General features: G+C 37.5%; 1 protein-coding gene across 2 annotated transcripts in view; it reads left to right on the forward strand.

Annotated features, from left to right (window-relative positions):
* Positions 1–9,669, forward strand: part of ZDHHC2 (zinc finger, DHHC-type containing 2) — a 31,415-nt gene extending 21,746 nt beyond the window's left edge. Inside the window, exons 10-12 of one of the 2 annotated variants that reach the window (XM_006753780.2) lie at positions 3,620–3,732; positions 6,430–6,509; positions 9,459–9,669. In XM_006753780.2, coding sequence (XP_006753843.1) covers positions 3,620–3,732; positions 6,430–6,470 — 154 coding nt within the window. In that variant the 3' untranslated portion in view covers positions 6,471–6,509; positions 9,459–9,669. The remainder of the gene's footprint in view (positions 1–3,619; positions 3,733–6,429; positions 6,510–9,458) is intronic. The other variant, XM_006753779.2, reaches the window with a different exon arrangement.
* The last annotated feature ends 7,135 nt before the right edge of the window (positions 9,670–16,804 follow it).

Below are 16,804 nucleotides of genomic sequence, written 5' to 3' on the forward strand. Positions count from 1 at the left end.
GGCACTTAGTTAAGAGGTTTTATTCCCTCCCTAACTTCAGGGGAAAATCCCTACCTGGGGAAACAACCTTTCTTGGAGAGGTGACCTTGGTTAAAACACAGCGCCAAGAAGGTGAGCAAACATATTAAGAACAGTATGCCATATATGCCAGGTCCCTTGAAACAGCAAGGATGGACCGGCTCCCGGCACTGAAATTTGATTCTGACTTGGCTGCTAACTGGCAAAAGGCAAAACTACTTAAACGTTTAAAATGCTATACGTATATGAATAAGTTTTTAAAACTAATTTTTATATCGTTAAGACGGAGTTATTTGAATATGACATACTTCTGATTTTTAATGAAATCCAATAGCAAAAGCATAACCATAATAGCATTCTTAGTTAGAAAGTTTCTTAGGTGCCAGAATGCAGTGTGCATGCACCTATACCTGTGCTCCCCCTGTCTAGTGCGGATTTCTTTCTTTCTTTCTTTTTTTTAAAAAAAATATATTTCTTTATTGATTTCAGAGAGGAAGGGATAAGGAAAGAGAGATAGGAACATCAATAATGAGAATCACAGATTCCTGCATGCCCCCTACTGGGGGATCAAGCCTTCAACCCAGGCACATGCCCCTGGACAGAATTTAACCTAGGACCCTTCAGTCCACAGGCTGACGCTCTATCCACTGAGTCAAGCCAGCTAGGGCTAGGGTTGATTTCTTATTGCCAACAGTTCTCCTCTGCAGCCTGACCTGACCCCAGAATGCGTCTCAAAGCAGTGATCCTGGCGGCCATTCCAAATTATTTTATCATTATTTTTTTTAATATATTTTATTGATTTTTTACAGAGAGGAAGGGAGAGAGATAGAGAGCCAGAAACATAGATCAGCTGCCTCCTGCACATCCCCCACCAGGGAAGCGTCCACAACCAAGGCACATGCCCTCGACTGGAATAGAACCCGGGACCCTTCGGTCCGCAGGCCGACGCTCCATCCACTGAGCCAAACCGGCTTCGGCATCCAAATTATTTTAAATCGTCCGGAGATGAAACCTATTTACCACCCCATCCCTAGAGGGAGCTATGAATAGACCATACTCCCTGTCAATGAGGGATTTCAGTGTGCTTCACAGGGACATTCAAAGGCACCAGAGTGTTTTGGGTCATGCTCTGAGAGTTTTGGCTTGAAAACTCCTCAGGAGCTAAATGTTAATGGTTTTCTTTACTTTAGTGCAGCAAAATCTAGTTTTAGTAAGTTATTTGTTATGCTGTCATAGCTTTCATAAAATTTAACAGTAGTTTTCAATAATGCTTCTTATCTTTATTAAGTGGTTTTTCTAGTTTAAGACTCTTTGGGTTCTAGAGATCATACCTCTCCCACGACTTGTCCCCAGGGTACGGAGAGGAAGCCGGTTCTGGCACTGTTACCTCACCAGGTGATCTTGAAGAGGTCAGGCTTCTCCTGTTTCCTTTAAATGTTGAGATTGGATTTTGGCAGCTACAGAATTTTATAATTACCCCTGATTAGCCCATATAAAATTTCCATGGTTATTGTTGGGATCGCTGTGCTCCAGAGTTTTATATCTGGCTGTCTACTCAACATTCCCACTTCAGTGTCTAAAAGTCATGAACAGGTGCAAAGCAGAACTCCTGATTCCAGCCATCCACACCCTCACGCCCACCAAAGCCTGATTCTCCTCATTCTTCCATACGTGAACCAGTATTTGTGACCTCTGTCCTCCCAGGTACTCTGGCCAGAAACACCGGACTCATTCCGATTCCTTTCTTACGTTTTCCTTTATTTACTCCATTTGCAAACCCTATCAGATTCCCCCTCAAAATATATCTGTATCATTTCTCACATGAATTGTTTCAGTTTCTTCCTGACCTTCCCGATTCCATTTTTTCCCTACTCCTGTCTATTCATTAAGAAGTCAGCATGATCCTTTTGAAACATAAATCAGATTTTGTCGCTCTTCTGCTCAAAAACCTCCATTGATTTCCATCTTACTCAGAATAAAGACTAATGAATGTCCTTACCTCATCCTATCTAATCTGGCTCCCGGCACCTCTCTGATGTCAGCCCTACTGTTACTCAGTAACAATCCTTGGACACACAGATCTTGGCTGTTCCTCATACACCAGGCATGTCCCTTATTTAGTGCCTTTGTACTTGTTCATTCCTCTTCCTAAATGTTCTTCCTCCAGAATCCTGAATGATCTTTGCCTTCTCTTCATTTGCTTTCTACTCAGGTGTAACTTCATAATAGAGGCCATCCTTGAAAAGCCTTTGTAAAATAGTAATCTGCTCTGACGCTTCCCTGGACACTAGTTGTCATAGCTCGTATTGTCACCTGACTTATTATATATTTATTTTTTTATTATTATTCTTCCTTGGTTACAGTGAAATTTCCATGAGATCAAAGACTTTATTTATTGATGTAATAGAAAATGAATATCATTAAATGAATGGATCCATGCCAGCAATCAGTCTCCACAGAGTCCCTAAACCAGGACTTAGTTTCCTATACCTGCTGGATGGCCCCTTTCCTGAGGAATCAAAAGAATTAGAGTAAAAGGAATAGGAGACATTCATAGGAATGGAAGACATAGTTTTTAAAAAAAGATTTACCTTCAAATTTTTAATAAGGGTAGGTTAAGGCTGCACAAAATTAAAATATTCTCAAATTTTAGATCTGAGATGCAAAAGCATATCCTTTAAAAAATAATAGTTACAGACAACTGAAATATGTGAAATTATTCTGGGAGGAATTTTAAGTAGTTTTTTCTTTTGAGCAGTATTATAATTAGTATTTCAGGGTGTTCTAAAATAATAGTTTCTATGCCAATATTTTTTTTTCTAACTCATGTTATTTTAATTTGTATATTTATTTTTCATACCATCCAATATGTCAATATGTGGCTTGTGTACTTAACTTTTAAAACTCAAGTTCTTTTTTTAAGACTCTTTCGTTTTCCCAAATTAAACACCAGGCTTGAAAGACCAGATAAGGTCAGATGTTTTCAGCACCTCCTGCAAGATGATGCTCAAGTTTGTTGTTTCAGTCTTACAGGAGATAGAGGATTCTTTGTTCAAGGCCAGTCAGGTCACCTTCGAAACACTAGACCAATTTTTCCTCAAACTTATCTTTCTACCATCACCTTCGTAGATTTTTTCCATATCCACATACCACTTAAAAATAACATTTTTCTTTACTATGTTTATTTAAACTTGCACTGAGATTTATTTTTAAACCAAACTTCATACCACTGTCATAAATGACAAACCAGTATAATTTGTCATAAATAGGGTATAACAATGGAAAATTGGAAATGAAATACTGTTAGGTCTAACTAGATTCCCTTACCTGCTAAAGTCTGAAGCTGAGGCCAAGTTTTTGTATTAAAAATGGGGATTGGCCAGAGTTGCAGGTTGTCACCTTATTGTAATCAGAATGAAGAGAGAACACGTTTTCTCGTTGCGAGCCAGGGTGATTTAATTGTTCCTGTCTTCCCCCAGTTCTCTTGGGTAACTCCTGCAATGATCTCGCACCACAGTGGTTTGAGTTCCACACTCTGAGAAACACCTTAATATTGTCTAGAGTTAATGTGATGATTGTGATGATGATTGTTCTTCTTCAGTCCTGAAAACCATCAATTTCCTGCGAAGCCATTGAGAGAGTCCCAGAGCAACCTCCTTACTGATTCTCAGTCTTGGACAGAGAGCAGCACAAACCCGGGGAAAGACAAAGCTGGTAAGGGTGTGCCTGTTTGGCTTTTCGGATATAGTTTATTTTTAAAAGGTTAAAAGTAGGGAAAAACATTCCATTATATTTCCTATAGGATTTTTCTTGCTTTACAGTCTGACTTTCAGTGTAAATTTAGAGTTATTTTCAGGAACTTCTCTTTGGGAAGTACTTGAATGTCTGTTAGCTTTAGAAAATCATTTTGTGAAACATAGATCTACACTGTGTTTTTTTCCAGCTTAAAGAACCAAGTCTTTATTCCTGCATACTAAATGATCGGAATAAATTCAAAGTATAATTTTTAAAATGGAAAAATGTAATCAACTCAGACAAAAGATTGAAAAATATCTGCTGTAAAGGATTTCAAATTATGCAGTTCTTTTACCCTAAGGTTTCTATCCAATTTCAAAATGTCAAAGTGACTGCATAATTACCATAACTTTAGCTACATGTATTTTCTTCATAGTTCCCTTGTTATTGCTGTAGATTTTAATATTTTGATTACTTCTTTATTGGCAAAGAACGGCAAGGTTTGAAGTCGGACAGACTTGATTTCAAATCCCAATTTGGGCACCTAATTAGTAGGTGGTATTTGTGAAGTTACTTAAACTTTTAGATTTAGCTTCCTTATCTTGAAAACACTACTTATTTCCCAGGTTTGGGAAGGCTTAAGCAAAAACAATGTGGTCAAACATGCAGCATTCACCACTGAGACAATGTTAGCCAGAAAGTCACTAGGTTGACTAATTGAATTCCTTAATCCTTTCTCCTTCATTCCTGTTCTTTCCTTCAAACTCTCTCTTAGCACTGCCTAATTTTAGCGGACTGCACTTTATTTACTGGTTTCCTTGATGTCTCTTTGGGATTTAGTAATGGTGAAAAAAAAAAAAAGGATTGTCCTAATTAAAAATTGTAAGGTCTTTATTAAATATACTAGAGGCCTGATGCATGAAATTTGTGCACTTGGGGGTCAGGGGGGTCCCTCAGCCCGGCCTGTGCCCTCTCGTAGTCTGGGAGCCCTCGGGGGATGTCCAACTGACAGCTTGGGAGCGGGCCTAAGCCGTCAGTCGGACATCCTTAGCGCTGCCGCGGAGGTGGGAGAGGCTTCTGCCGCTGCGCTCGCCAGACATGAGCCCAGCTTCTGGCTGAGCTGCACTCCCCCTATGGGAGCACACTGACCACCAGGGGACAGCTCCTGCATTGAGTGTCTGCCCCCTGGTGGTCAGTGTGCATCATAGTGACCAGTCGTTCTGGTCATTCCGCCTTAATTGTCACTTAGGCTTTTATTATGTAGACTAGGAGCCCAGTGCATGAATTCGTGCACCTTAAAAGGAACTGTGGGCTGCGAGGCTGCAGTGGGCACAGGGGCAGGTCTCGGCCCATCCTCTGTACTCCTGCCCAGCCCCTCCCGCCATAGTCCCCTGTCTGCTGGCAGCCCCACTCCAGCTGCTCCCATGCGCTAACGGTGCCAGCCCCCCTCGCACCCGCTGACAGTGCGGAGCAATTGGGGCTGGCGCCAGCAGCGGGTATGAGCGGGGCCGACACTGTCAGTGGGTGCGAGCACTGGGCGGGACCGCGGCATGCGGGAGAGAAGAATTTTCAGTAACCACCAGAGGCTCGCCCCAATGACAGTGACCGGCGCCCTGCCTTCGTCTGGTGCCCCCGCTCACCTGCTCCACCATCTTGCCGCTGCTGATGCCTTCCATGTTCTGTGCGCGCCCTTTGGTGGTCAGCGCTCCTCATAGTGACCGGTTGTTCGGTTGTTCCGCTGTTCGGGCTGTTTGCATATTAGCCTTTTGTTATATAGGGTAATCAGTCATATTCTCCTAAAATACTGGCATTCTTTAAGAAGTCTTGTTTTTTTTGTGGGTTTTTTTTTTTTTTGTCCCACTTGCTAATTCAAGTTCTTTTGTATGTGCCCTGACCAAAAATTTTGTTTTTTTTTAAAGGGTCGGGCAAAAGTAGGTTTAGTTATTCAAATGGGAAATAATACAATAATTAAAAATAATAATACAATTATAAATTCTGTGTTTTGTGTATTTATAACTATAAACCTACTTTTGCCCCATCCGGTATATTCGCTCAGAAGATCCGCATCATTTGAGTATTCATAATTTGGTCTCTCTTCACCTTCAAACCTGCCATTCCATTTCCTGATCTATGGGAAGGACAAAAATTGATGACACCTATTTGCCTTTCAAATTCATCAATTTCCTTAGAGGCAAAGAAGTGATGTATAGTTGCAGGTCAGTTTTTTGGGGGGATGAAGAAAGGATTCATGCTGTTAGTAGTTGGCTTCTTGGATTAATATTTCTGTTACTTTGATAGGTGAATGAGAAACTAAAGTTAAAAAGATGATGTAAAAGAAGAGAAACATGAGAAAGACGAGGTGAGAAAGGGCTCAGAGATTAGTTAAACTAGAATGAGGTAGGTCAAGGAAGAATTAGGAAACAATGATTTATGATAGTGGGAAGTGCCAGGTTCAATGTGCCTTTTCCCTCAGGTATACATCTCTATTTTTTTTTTTTTTTTTTTGGTGACAGTGGTTGTGGCCTACACTGTTTCTCGTGTGTGTGCTTATATTACCATCTTATTTATAAACACCCATACCATGTACTAGGAAAACTCACGGATGAATAAACAAGTCTCTGCCTATTTGTTCAAAAGCAACCAAAAAAAAATGCTAATTCAAGTTCTTTCTTGAAGGGATGAGCAATCCTGCACTAACCATGGAGAATGAGACTTAACTCTTCAAACAAAACAAATTCCTATTGTCTGAAAGTAAGGTAAGCTTTTCCTTTATGTTTTCTATTTTTCACACTTTTCTAATTCTCATAGGGCAAATTGTTTCCATAAGCATTATTTATTTTTGAGTGATTCAAATTAAAAGATGTCTTAGCTGACCCAAAATAAGCTGATGAGCAAATTCATTTTTTTTTTTTTATTAAGGTGTTACAAATGTTTCCTTATCCCCTCCCCCCCTTAACCCTCAACCTCCCCTCGCACACACACTCATGCTCCCATCCCGCTGTTGTCCATGTCCATTGGTTTGGCTTATATACATGTATACAAGTCCTTCGGTTGATCTCTTAGCAAATTCATTTTTATAGTAATACATTCAGTGGCAGGGATTGATCCTGAAATGTTGATGTTTACATGCCAATTCTCTTAACATTTCATAGGATTGTACAATTTTAAAAAGAATGTTTCTGTCCTTCGGGATATAGAGTAGTCATGTCCTTGATCACTCATCAGCAGAATCTCACAGGGTCTAAGTACAAGAGAATCATGTACTGTTAGTGTAGACCTTTTACCCTCTTTTTGGTCACACTAGGACCCACCCGACAGCATGTGTCATTCTTAAAATATAGGCATTCCAGATCACTTCCATTATACCATAATTTTTAAAAACATGTACTTCAAAATCAGTTTCTTTAATGCATAACCTACTTATAAGCCTGCAGTCAATAGAAAGATACAATAAAGCACCCCTTTGGAGCAAAGCCATAAACATGTAGACTAAACAAACAACTATAGTTACCATTATAACAACTACAAATACATCAAGGTTATCAAAACAACTCTCTATAAAACTTCAATCTAGAATCCCGAAGTCTATGAGAAGTGAGACAGTTGCATCTCAAACAAAATCATTCGTGTCAAAGTATTTCATGGCTGTCTGAGTGTGTGTGTTTTTTAACCCATTTTAACCCTCAAAATCTGTTTTTTAAATCTTTTAAAATTTGTTTTGTTTGGTTTTAATGAGTAGCTCTCTAAGTAACAGCAAAACACGATCTGGCCATTTGCCCATTGACTTATTCTGGTCTTGGATGACTATACATTATGGTAGAGTGGATGAGGTTCATCACAACGATGGTTAGGGGAGTGAAAATGTAACCTTCTTATAAGGTTAAATGGCAAAGACACTATTAAATTTCTGGAAATGATTCTTAAAATGTAACTATGAATAACCACATATGAATCACCAACCAATACCACAAATAAATGTTTTACAGAACATAGGTCTTTAAAGCATGCAAAGTTTTATAGGAATTTCCTTAGTATTTTAAATTATTAGTAATAATCACCATTGTTTGGGAGGTGATGTGTTAAATATTTTACAAGTTTACATCGTAATATCGTGTCATGTAGATGCCCCAGTGTATTGACACAAGACCGCTGTTGTATTTGTTCATCATTATCCTCCACACTTTGCCAAGTACCAGACACGTAGTAGGTTCTAAATAAGGATTTTATAAATACGTGGTAAAATAACGTTGTTAAAATAACACTCTCACAAAAACTTGATGTTATTACATTTGAATATAAGACATAATGATCTTAATAACCATAGGACGGCACAGGTCAGCTGCATTGACATTAAAAGGTGACTTTCTGATGTCATACTTCTCATTCTATTGATATACCCAGAGACAGTAAAATGTTTCTTTTTTTAAAAATTGCATTTTCCTAAGGTATAGTTTTTCCAAATAGTTTTTAAAATAGCTTTTCTGCTTTACGTCTTTGACTTGAAATTCATTCAGTGCGGATTTATATTGAACATATGCTTAATTTAACTGCGTTACTAAATGTTATCTTCATATTCTGTTCTCTTTTTGAACTACATTAGTAGATAACCTGTGGCCTTCTATATATTATTTCTTAGTCAGCATATGTCCCAGATAATTATAATGTACCTAGACCTATAGTAGTGCTAAAGTAGAGACTCAATGTAGGCTATCCAACCGTCCCTCTTATAATTTATAAACAAAAATTGTTGTTTCTATGCACATGAAATTTCAGACATATTTCCTTAAGACCCTCTTCTAACTCATCTGTCACTCCTAAATGTGTAGTGGCCCTCAGACAAATGCAGAAGAACCCTGCCTCTCAAATTGGGGTCCCAAACCAGTATCATTGCCCTCACCTGAGAGCTTAATAGAAACTCAGGATGCTGGACCTCACTCTAGTCCAGTGATGGCAAACCTTTTGAGCTCGGTGTGTCAGCATTTTGAAAAACCCTAACTTAACTCTGGTGCCGTGTCACATATAGAAATTTTTTCATATTTGCAACCATAGTAAAACAAAGACTTATATTTTTGATATTTATTTTATATATTTAAATGCCATTTAACAAAGAAAAATCAACCAAAAAAATTAGTTCGCATGTCACCTCTGACACGCGTGTCATAGGTTCGCCATCACTGTGTCTAGTCCTACTGAATCAGAATCTGCATCTTCTGCATTCTAACAAGGTCCTCTGGTCTTGTATATGCACAATATAGTTTGAAGGCATTGATGTCGAGGGCTATATTCAAGAACACATCAATGATACTGGTTTGGGACCCCAATTTGAGAGGCAGGGTTCTTCTGCATTTGTCTGAGGGCCACTACACATTTAGGAGTGACAGATGAGTTAGAAGAGGGTCTTAAGGAAATATGTCTGAAATTTCATGTGCATAGAAACAGCAATTTTTGTTTATAATTTAGGTTGGATAGCCTAAATTGAATCTCTACTTTAGCACTACTATAGGTCTAGGTACATTATAATTATCTGGGACATATGCTGACTAAGAAATAATATATATTCAAGAACACATCTAGTTTTCTACACATCTAGTATAGAAAACAATTTTGAACAAGGGCTGTTATTGCAACAATGAGTTTGTTTGAATGGATGAGTTGTTTTTAAAATAGTTAACACAATAATTTCATGTTTTCTGTTTCATTTCTAGGTATCAGTGCTGTAGATGGAGGAAGAGGCTTCCCACAGGAGGGCACCGTTGACCAGTTGTCCCATTTCCCTTTGGCTGGATACGCAGAATATGAATTGATTACTTCTCTCCGAGCTGTTGCTTAAAACATCACCTTTTTAAAACCAGGATACAGATTGTCTCAACTAACACAAATTTCTGGGAAATATTAAAAATAATTGTGTCTTATGGATCAAGGGCAAAAATACCTATCATAAAAACTTTGAGTAAATTCATGGGCCAGTTTTCACCCAAATAATTCGGTAGCACAACTGATCATAATTTTCATCCAGAAAACTAAGGTGAAGAAACTGAGGTTGAAAAGATTTCTAGTCACATTATAATGATAACTTTATTCGTAAAACCTGTTACCTATGTAAACATGGAGATAGCCAAACAGACTTCTTTGTTTATTCCTTCTGATGTCAATCCAGCTTCAGATAGAGTGAATTTATTACAAGTTCCAAATGACCTATAGTTGAAGATCACCATCCATTTTTGCTAGACTTCAATCTAATTCTAGCTTTTGTTCCCTGCTAGAAAATAAGAATGATCATTGATGCTCGAGCTCACTGATAAGCAACTCACTAGAAAAGTTTTGTAGAAAGAATACATTTCTATTACATCTGAAATATATTTTTCATCTCTTCTTCTTAAATTGGGGAAAATCTATAACAATTACGAAAATCGGTTTATTTTTTATGATCCTTCTTAGCCAGTTTGGCTTAAAAAATTTTTTTAATGATTTTAGAGAGAGAGGAAGAGGGAGAGAAACACTGATGCAAGAAACATCCATTGGCTGCCCCCTGCACACCCCCTACTGGGAATCAAGCCCGCAACCCAGGCATGTGCCCTGACCTAGAATGGAACCAGCAACCTTTTGGTGCATGGGACGACACGCAACCAACTGAGCCACACTGGCCAGAGATTAACATTTTTTAAAGTATTTTTATTTTTATTGAACATAGCAAAAATATCTAATTTCTGTTAAGAATTCCTGATGGGTCAATCGATTAATCCTCCATTTATATTGATATTCTGTGTTCTGTCATCAAAGATTTGATAGTTTAAATATATAGTTCGTCATCTATTAAGATTAAATGATGCAAATCATCAAAAATTACACACTTTTGGAAATTTAGTTAAACATAAGTAAATGGTGTGCTGTTTGGAAATTGAGTTTCAGATAAACTGAAGTGGTGTGTTTGTTGATGCCAAAATCTTAGGCTTCAGTAAATATACTAAGAAGCTCTTGTGCCTTGTATGCACTATTTAAAAAAAAAAGTTTTATTTACTCTTTTTTAATTTGTTGGAGTGTAAGTTTTATAAATGTTAGTGATTAGAATAAGCTGTGTACATTTTTTTGGTACCGATTTTCAGAATTTAAAGCAGATTACCTTTTAAAAACGACACAGCTAAGGAACTGGTATTTAATCCAAGGGAAAATGGTATTAAACTTTTCAAATTCTGAGTTAGACAAAATAGGTTAGAAGGCCAGAGGATAATGGAGTAATAATAGATCCTTGTGATTACTCATCCTTGCTAAAATTACAAAGAGTTTAAAATGAGTTAATGGAAGAATCGGTCCAGTTTATTTTCTAGGTCATTTGAGTGCAATTATTTAAACAATAGGATGGCAGTTTTTTTCTGTTGTTGTTGTTGTTTTTTTCAGATTTTTTAAAGCTAAATATTTTAATCTGACAATCTGCTTTGAGAAATTTCATAAGATATATTTTTACTTTTAACTTAAAGCATTTTTTGGTCATCATTTTTCATTACCTGAAGTGCCAGGTTGGAACCTATAGCTACTGTTTGAAGTCTTAAGGGCAACAGCATTATGTGACATATTAAGAATGATATGCAACCAGATATTTTTCAAAGCACAGTACTATTGCTGTTTTTATTGGAATAGGATTGTTAGATGTTCCCTATTGTCAACCCAGAAGCAATGGGGGAGAAAGGGAGATTTCTATTCTTTACCTTGCGAGAGTACTGTCCATCATTCCCCCATTTAAGTCATTCATGTAATTACTGAAGTACATAAAGCCAATACACATTAGATTCGGATTTGAAAACATTTTTAAAAATAAAAAATTTTCATTAAGTTTCAATGGTTCCCTTTTTGTTTCATACAGTAAATAATCTTTAATGGGTTTTTTTTGTTTAGTGAGGGTGGGGTTTACAGTTCTAGGGGGTTATAATTTTTAAAGATGGCATATCTTATTAGGTTAGATATGCAGTATAAATTTTACTTGAGTGAATAAAGCATACTTATAAAATGTACCTATTCGTTAACTATTTGCCATTGTTCAGTGAAAGGGGGTTCGGTTTTTCAAAGATAAGTTAAAGAAAAATTGCATCTAAATACAATGGTGAGACATTCAAGGTAGCGCTTACCCACGAATTCCCTGCTGTTACGCCGTAATAAAGTCTGGTTGATCGCCTTCACTAGCTGTCTGTATGAAGTTGCTCTGCACGACCCTCTGAACTGCTTCACAGATAGATACACGGTTTCCAATCGTGTACCAGAGTTAGCTACTTTCTACAGGCAAAATTCATGTCTATAACCTGGTCGTAACACAGGTTTTCTGAGGAGAAATGGGTGACAAGATGAGATAATTACTCAGTAGTAGTTAAATGATTCCAAGGACAATTGGAACAGACTGTAAAACTCAAGTACACTGTAATCAACAGACAAGTATTGGAAATACGGCATATGTTTAGCAAAACTATCGTCACTAAGAAAATCAAAGGATTTATAAACCATGTTCATAAAAATTTAAGCTAGTAATCATGTGATTCATGCTCAAAAGAACCCATGAAAAACTGTTACTCCATTATAAGCTAGCAAATTTTGAAATACATGTAAACTTGCTGAGCTGATTCTGAAGTTATAGTGTCTTTAATATACACATCTTATTACCAAATATTTACTTATAAAAGTGAAAGTTCTAATGCCGTTATGATTTTTTAAACCCAATACATGAACCACATAAGTGGTCAATGTAGCAAATCCACTTGCCTGGAAAACCATAAAGAAGGTATTCAGTGTGACCATACCAGCTACCCCTGGACAACAGATTTTAATCTGCTAACATTTTTGTCCACAGTAACACGTTTGGACAATGGATTTGCACAAAGAACATGTCTCCAGGTAAGATACTCCCGTAGAAAACACCTACACTGCTTTCCCACCCCCGTGGACAATTTAGAACGTATTTCCTCTTCCGTGTGGAAGCAGACCACATACACACACTAACTGCTTGTTACTCTTTTACAAACATACCACTAGAATTATTTTAAACATTGTGGTAAAAATTCAGATTCTAACTTTCATCGACATTTTAGCAATTTGATCATGTTACTTACTAAAAGCATTACGCCCATGCTAACAATTTTTACTTTATTTTAAAACTAAGCAATCTGGTCCCACTAGGATTCCATTAGAATTTATTTTTTTTACTCAAGGATCTTATTTGGTTACAGGACACAGGAAGTTGTGTTATACTTTATAATGGTCCAAACTGTGCACTTCCCTTTCCTCTGCCAGGATGGGTTTGTTATTGTATAGAAATGTAGCTAGTGGGCATCACTGGGGATGAATTCCAGCAGGCTTGTTTCAAACGAAATTCGTGGATCAAAATTATGAACATGAAGAGGCTCTGATACAGATGTTTTTTTAATCCTCAAGAGGATGTAAATAAAGAGGATGCTCTACCATAATGTTAGAATCTAAGCCAGTGGTTCTGAACTTTCCTAATGCCGCGACCCTTTAATACAGTTCCTCATGTTGGGACCCCAATTTCATTGTTACAAATTGAACATAATTAAAACATAGTGATTAATCACAAAAACAATATATAATTATATATGTGTTTTCCGATGGTCTTAGGTGACCCCTGTGAAAGCGTCATTCGACCCCCAAAGGGGTCGCGACCCACAAGTTGAGAACCGCTGGTCTAAGCCAACTAAGAACCCAATCTCTGACACCCTTTAATTGTTGTTAAACCAACGAAAAGTTCAAATATGATAATCTGGGCAATACTGATAGACTTGATGCCACTTGCAGCCTTTTCTCACTGCAGGAAAGTGACAGCAAAAACAAAAAATAACTGGTGACAATGCCCAGTGATAGATCTTTGTTCTTATTCATAGCCAGTATTCAGTAAGTAGTTCTGTATTGTTAGTTTACAATTGGGGAGTGGGGAGAGATGGCTAAGATTATTCATCTGCCCGATTGAATTATTTCTGAATACTACTCAAACCAAAGATGGCCTTCTGACAAGTGGCGTTAAACTGGTTTATGCAACATAAAGGAGCTCATTGCTCATGAAGAACAGGACTACTTTATGGTTTAGGTTGCATCTTGCAGGGAAGGTTTCAGTGTAAGGAGCTCACGTAAGTTCATTAATACTTAATAGCTGTCTGACAGATTAAGGTGCTGAATTAAAATGAGAAAAAACATAATGCGCTAAAGTAGAATTCTGTTGATGCTGAATTGCTGATTCCATAGAGAGCTTCAGTTCCGTTTTTTAGTGGGCTATGAAAGTAAGGCTGTTGTCAAAGTTTAGGCTTCACGTCCCTTTCTATCATGTAGAGCCCGGTAATGCCTAGTATTAAAAGTATCTTAAATGAGTTAAACATGTAATGAACATTGGATATTTAAAAAGGGAACCTTGCCCTGGCTGGTGTAGCTCGGTTGGAGTGTTGTCTTGTACACTGAAAGGTCGTGGGTTCAATTCCCAGTCAGGGCATATCCCCAGGTTGTGGTTTCAGTCCCTGGTTGGGGGTATTTGAGAGGCAACTGATCTATGTTTTTCTCTCACATTGATGTTTCTCTCTCTCTTAAATTAATAAACATATCTTTGGGTGAGGATTTTTTTTTTTAAAGCCACCTTAATTACATTAACTATTCTTAGTTTAACATGGAATATATTTTAAAGTTCTTTAAAAACCACATTTAGGCAGGAAGTAGACGTGGCTGAGCCCAGAACAGTTATAAAGAACTGACGAAGGGAAGTCTGTATACATCCATGTAGCTAAAGCTTGACTATTTACTTTCTACATGATCTTTGCAGTAACAAAAGACACCAGCTAATAATGAACAATGCTAATTCTTGTTTAGAAGAAAATAAAACTAAGGCGTAAGACACAAGTGGAATGGGCTCCTGCCAAACGAGAACAGCTCAGTTCCTTTTCACAAGTTTTTAAATGTGATCAACTGAACTTTGTCCCGGTTCATGCATATTTAATGCACCATCAGTTACATCACATCTTAGATTCCACTTCAGGTTGTACTGACTTACTAGCTTCTCAACTTCTTTGAACATATTCACACCTGTAGTTGTTCCACGGATACTATTAGTAGAAACTAATTCTTCAGTCACTTCAAACTCTGCATTGGTTTCCCAACAGCTGGGCAGTACTGACTCTTTAACAGCCAAAGAACACTCAAAATCATTTGTCTTGTTTTATAATTATTTATTTCAGAGAGCAGTGGAGAGGGAGAATCATTGATCCGCTGCCTCCTGCATAACCCCTACTGGGGAGTCAAGCCCACAACCCAGGCATGTGCCCTGATCAGGAATCGAACCATGACCTCCAGGTTCTTAGGTTGGTGCTCAACTTCTGAACCACACAGGGTGGGCTAATTGTTATTTTATATGCAATGTCCTCACTCTTCAAGCAGCTAATCTCATCAAAAGGCTAATTTATTTCCACATTCCTTTGGGCTACTGCATTCAGATAATGTGATATAACTCCCCATCAGTAAATGGCTTGGCTTGGCTTACACATGAGCCACTTGTAAACGGACTTTGGTTGTAGCACCTTCTCATTTTTTATTTTTGTGAAGAAATTATGCTATGATGAGTTATAAAGTTTCAATTCTCCTAACTGTTGCTTTCCCATGAATTGGGAATATTATGATGAGCTTTAGCCTGCTTATGGCAACATGTTGTATTTCTTAGCAGTTATAGTTGCATGATAAACAGTATTTTACCGTATCATTGAATAAGATAATCCATACTTTAAGGTGCCTAAAAGCACACTGTTCAAAGTGCGCTTTTCTTGTTTTTACAGTATTTTTAAAAATATTTTTACTTTGTACTGTGGCCTTTTGCCCTAAAACCCTTTAATCATCTTTTAAAAAATCAATCAACAAATACTTATTGAATGTTTCCTTGTAGGCCCACAGGCTGCTCTGTGATTTGTTCTGAGTCATTCTCTCATCCAGGGAGCTCAAATTAGCGCTGGCCAGTTTATTTGGTGTCTGTTCTTTTAGATTATGGCCAGTAGCTGAGCAGTCTCAGTTTTGTTCTTGGAGTGAGTGTATGTGCGCAGAGCACGAGACAGCAGGGGAGCACCCAGCACTAGCTTTGTGGAGCAGCATCTCCATTCTCGATGCAGTGGAGAGAGTGGCTAAGCAGCCTTGACACAGTATTAATTGGTAACAGAAGAATAAAAAAATATTGTGGTACACTCCAAACTATGTTGTAGCATACCAAGCAGAAATGTGAACTGAAAAGAATGGTATGGGCTTTCTATACTCAACTTCCCCACTGTAGTGCATAGAGGATTGTGGCTGCATCCCAACAAAACTTTATTTATGGGCACTAAAATTTAATTTTCATATAACTTTCACATCAGGAAATAGTTTCTTCCCAACCATTTTATAATTGTAAAAACCATTCTCATCTCACTGACCTACAAAAACAGGCAGCAGGCTGGTTTGGGCCTGCAGGCCATAGTTTGCTAACCCTTCATCTAGTAGATTTAACAAGATAGTAAGCCCAGAATTAATGGCTCAAGAACACTAAAAATGTTATCAGCTAAGTATCTTTTATGTAAAGCTACATTTAGTAAAAGTCATAATGTTCCTCTTATAAAAGTTATAAAATATTACTTCTTATAGACAGAAACCAATAGTGATAAAAACTATGAAGTTCAGCAACTGTGCGGCTATTCAAAAGGCAATCTTAATTCGTTTTGGTTTTTTTTTTGAGGTGAAGATAAAAATAAAAAGAAACCAATTAGATACCTGCTATATTGGATCAGCTTTAAAAAGAAGCCACAGTAAGTTATGCCACGTGCATTTACTTTATAAATCTTTCAGAATAAATGCATTCTTAGAGATAGGAATCAATTCTTAAAATCCAGTTGAAGCATTAATAAAGAATAAGCCACCACTGTTGAAATGCAGAAGGCCCAGGTTGATTTTTCAATAATTAGCTACAGTTAATGACGTTACTGAGTTCTGTTCAGTTACTCAAATTAAAAAAAGTAATCTCCCAAATATTTTCAAAACAAAAAGACCATTCACCAACATA

The sequence above is a fragment of the Myotis davidii genome, unplaced genomic scaffold (genome assembly GCF_000327345.1).
Source record: "Myotis davidii unplaced genomic scaffold, ASM32734v1 scaffold71, whole genome shotgun sequence".
Classification (NCBI taxonomy): Eukaryota; Metazoa; Chordata; class Mammalia; order Chiroptera; family Vespertilionidae; genus Myotis; species Myotis davidii.